At 37.5% G+C, this 3,167-nt stretch overlaps 1 protein-coding gene across 1 annotated transcript in view; it reads left to right on the forward strand.

The window, feature by feature from the left end:
• Positions 1–1,476: 1,476 nt before the first annotated feature.
• Positions 1,477–3,167, forward strand: part of ZNRF3 (zinc and ring finger 3) — a 35,118-nt gene continuing 33,427 nt past the window's right edge. The window contains exon 1 of the mRNA XM_009330741.1: positions 1,477–1,602. Coding sequence (XP_009329016.1) covers positions 1,477–1,602 — 126 coding nt within the window. The remainder of the gene's footprint in view (positions 1,603–3,167) is intronic.

Genomic DNA, 3,167 nt, shown 5'->3' on the forward strand with positions numbered 1-3,167 from the left:
AAAAAAAAGAGAAAGGATGAATTAAGAGTTGGGCAGAGGATTCTACTCTGTCTGCCTAGTATTGCGGTGGCCTGTTTTTTTTCTCAAAATACAGGTTGGATTGGTGATGAATCTTGAAAAATAATGAGTGGTAGGAAAACCTCTGTATTGTGTCAGATCACCATCGCGTTTCCCATATTTCGCAGTAATCATTCAAGTTATTCAGAAAATCAGGGCCCCACAAGATAATATAAATAGCTCTCCTTGTATTGAATCACTTGCAAAATGAAAGTCAAGGTACAAGACATGGGAGAAAAGGACAAAACGACAAGCTGGTGATGCAGAAGAGATGGCAGGATTAGTGACCGTTACGTGGTGCTACTTTGCATGGATTAGTGAGATAGATATATATGTAAATTATTGAGCAGTATAATCTTCTCCTATTATAATCAGCTACCAGAAAACAAAATTGTCATAGTGTTGATCCCGGTTTGTGGTTTTCTTCAGCTAGTTTGGCAAAGGTGAGATTTAAGGAAAGGCATGAAGCTGGATGAAGTACAGACATTTTTGGAAAGAACTTTTTCTGCATATATGTTAAAGCCTGGGCAACTCTTAGGCAAGGGTCTGTGAAAAATCTGAGATTCTAGTTGAGAGGAACAAGGACAACATAGGAAATAGTGTAAGAAGTTAAATGTTTCACACCCTAGCTTATACACAAAGATATTATCCTAATGAAGGACACCAAACTTGGAAAAGACAAAGTTAATAAAATCGCTGCATAGGAAGCACCTTGCCATAATAAAATTAGAGTAACTACGTAGTCTTGGAAAGAGGAAGAGATTGAATATCTGAAATTAAAGCAAATATGTATTGTTGCCTTGTGTAAGAAACACAAATATCTAAAAGGAGACTGAAGTTTCTCACTTCATGATACCTCCCCCTCATTTGGGTTCAGAAAAAACTAGAGACTGTTCCACAGTAGTTAGGAAGTTTCTTGTACCTTACTTTGAACTACATGATAGGTATGTTCCAAAGGATGACAGACAGTTAATATTGTGCAAATATTAAAAAAAAAAGTGATAATGCCACTCAAACATTGGTTCTGGATCTTGTGACATGTAAAGCTTTTATGAGTGGCTCCGCAAAATTATTTCTGTCAGTTTGCAAGGAAAGGTGGTTTGTGATACAAAATGGAGCTTTGTATTTAATTATTTTATGTCTGAGAAAAGGACTTATAATCACATTTAATTGTGAGCCTTAAATGATTTTTTATAAGCAAAATGACAGTGAGCTCACATAACGTTCCAAGGTTTTGTACTCACAGCATGCTTCAGAAATGTACTGAATTCTTCATATATACAGCCTTATGTTTCGTTTTTTCTGGTGTACCTTAATAAATAAAAGTGTATTTGTTACAAACTAAGGTATTCAAAAGCAATCTGTATGTTTTCTGAATTCTACTGATTGGCTCAAGGTTTGTTTCTGATTCTATTTCAGATGCATCCACTCGGACTGTGTAATAGCAACGATGAGGAAGACCTATATGAATATGGCTGGGTAGGAGTGGTGAAACTGGAACAGCCAGAGTTGGAGCCTAAGCCGTGCCTCACTGTCTTAGGGAAGGTAAGGGGGTAGTTTGGGGTAAATGCTGCATGTAACTGTTTCTTGGAAGGGTTAGTTCCTTTCTGAGAAAAATCAGCAAGAAATAAAACAAGAGAAAACTCCCTTTACTCCACGAAATACTCCGTTTTGCCTGTTTTCATACTAGATGCTTCAGGGAAAGATAATGTCATAATTCAGTTGGTAGAGATGGTGATGGGGAGCTGAGTGCACACATTCCCTTTTTGAGCTCTGTAGGAACCTAACAAAGACTTCTGCAAAAATGGCTGTTCAGCAGAATCAGTATTGGAGTAGAAATAGGGTGAACTGCAAGTGTGATGCTAACTTGATCAAAGGAAGCTTCTTATCAAAAGCAGTCAAAATGAAAGCATTTTACTGGTTTTCCTTAGGTACAATTTCCTCAGAAGACATATATTAATTTCATTTTTGGGGGGAAGAGGAGTCTTCAACCCTAGAAGAGCTTTCTTTGCTTTAATTGCAGGATCGATATCTCTAATAACAAGTGAATCTTATTGTACTGATCAAAAAAATAAAAATTTTCATCTTGCTGGAATCTCCCTGTGGAATACAGCCTCAGGAATCTAAATTCCTTGCAAAACATTTCCCTTTGTTTTATGGGGTGAAGTCAGTAAGATATCATTACTGCTGCCAGATATGTTAAAAATGAAAGCCTTTTTTTTGTTGTCAGCTTAGAATTTTTGAGGATTGAGGTTATTATATGTTGACATTTGAAGTCTAGAGTAGTTGGAAGTGTGTGAAAGAGCATAGGCCACAAGTTCTACCAGTAACTGAGCAATTGAAAATGCATAAAATCTGAGGGGTTCATCCTAAAATCCAGCTGGCTCAAGTTGCTGAGACTTTGGTAGGATAGTGTTGGTGACTTCAGGTGAGCAGGGAAAATGTAGTATATCGGGCAGAAAATAAAATCCTAGTTTGACGTTTTGTAGGTAAAACTTGTCTCTGTATATTTATAAACAAAACTTCTAAAACCCCCATATTTCAAAGGAAATGGGAAATGGTCTGCTTGTCTAAAATTTGCTGCAGGTTTAGCTTGTGGTACATGGTGAGAAACATCTCTCTAAGAAGTGGCTGCCCCTTCTATTGAATTTCAGCATAATACTTTTTTTTTTCTAACTTGGAATACTGTATTTGTTTCACAGAAATTCCAGCTGATGCTTCTTTGTTCTTAGGAGGATAAAATCTGAGGATAAGGTCTCATGAGGATGGGAATTAGAGAAGATTGGGTACTGAAAGATGCATAGTAATCCATAAGTAAACTCCAGGAGTAAGTTGAGTCTTGGGGAAGGCCATTTAAGGAAGGAATCTGTTCAGTGCCATGTCAGGCTCTTGAAAAGCGTGTGAGGAAGTAGGTGTGCGAAATGGATGAAGAAAGTGGAAACCATAGATACCTTGCACAAACAATGTTATAAATATTTTCTGACATAAACCCACTGCTGTGTACCCAAATGCTGCCATGTCCTCTATACTCCCCATGTCCCTGAAGCCTCATCGATCTCTAGAATGAGTACACTTCAGTATCTGCTGATCCTAGCTTCCTGAAGCTTGGC

The sequence above is a fragment of the Pygoscelis adeliae genome, unplaced genomic scaffold (genome assembly GCF_000699105.1).
Source record: "Pygoscelis adeliae isolate BGI_AS28 unplaced genomic scaffold, ASM69910v1 Scaffold358, whole genome shotgun sequence".
Classification (NCBI taxonomy): domain Eukaryota; kingdom Metazoa; phylum Chordata; class Aves; order Sphenisciformes; family Spheniscidae; genus Pygoscelis; species Pygoscelis adeliae.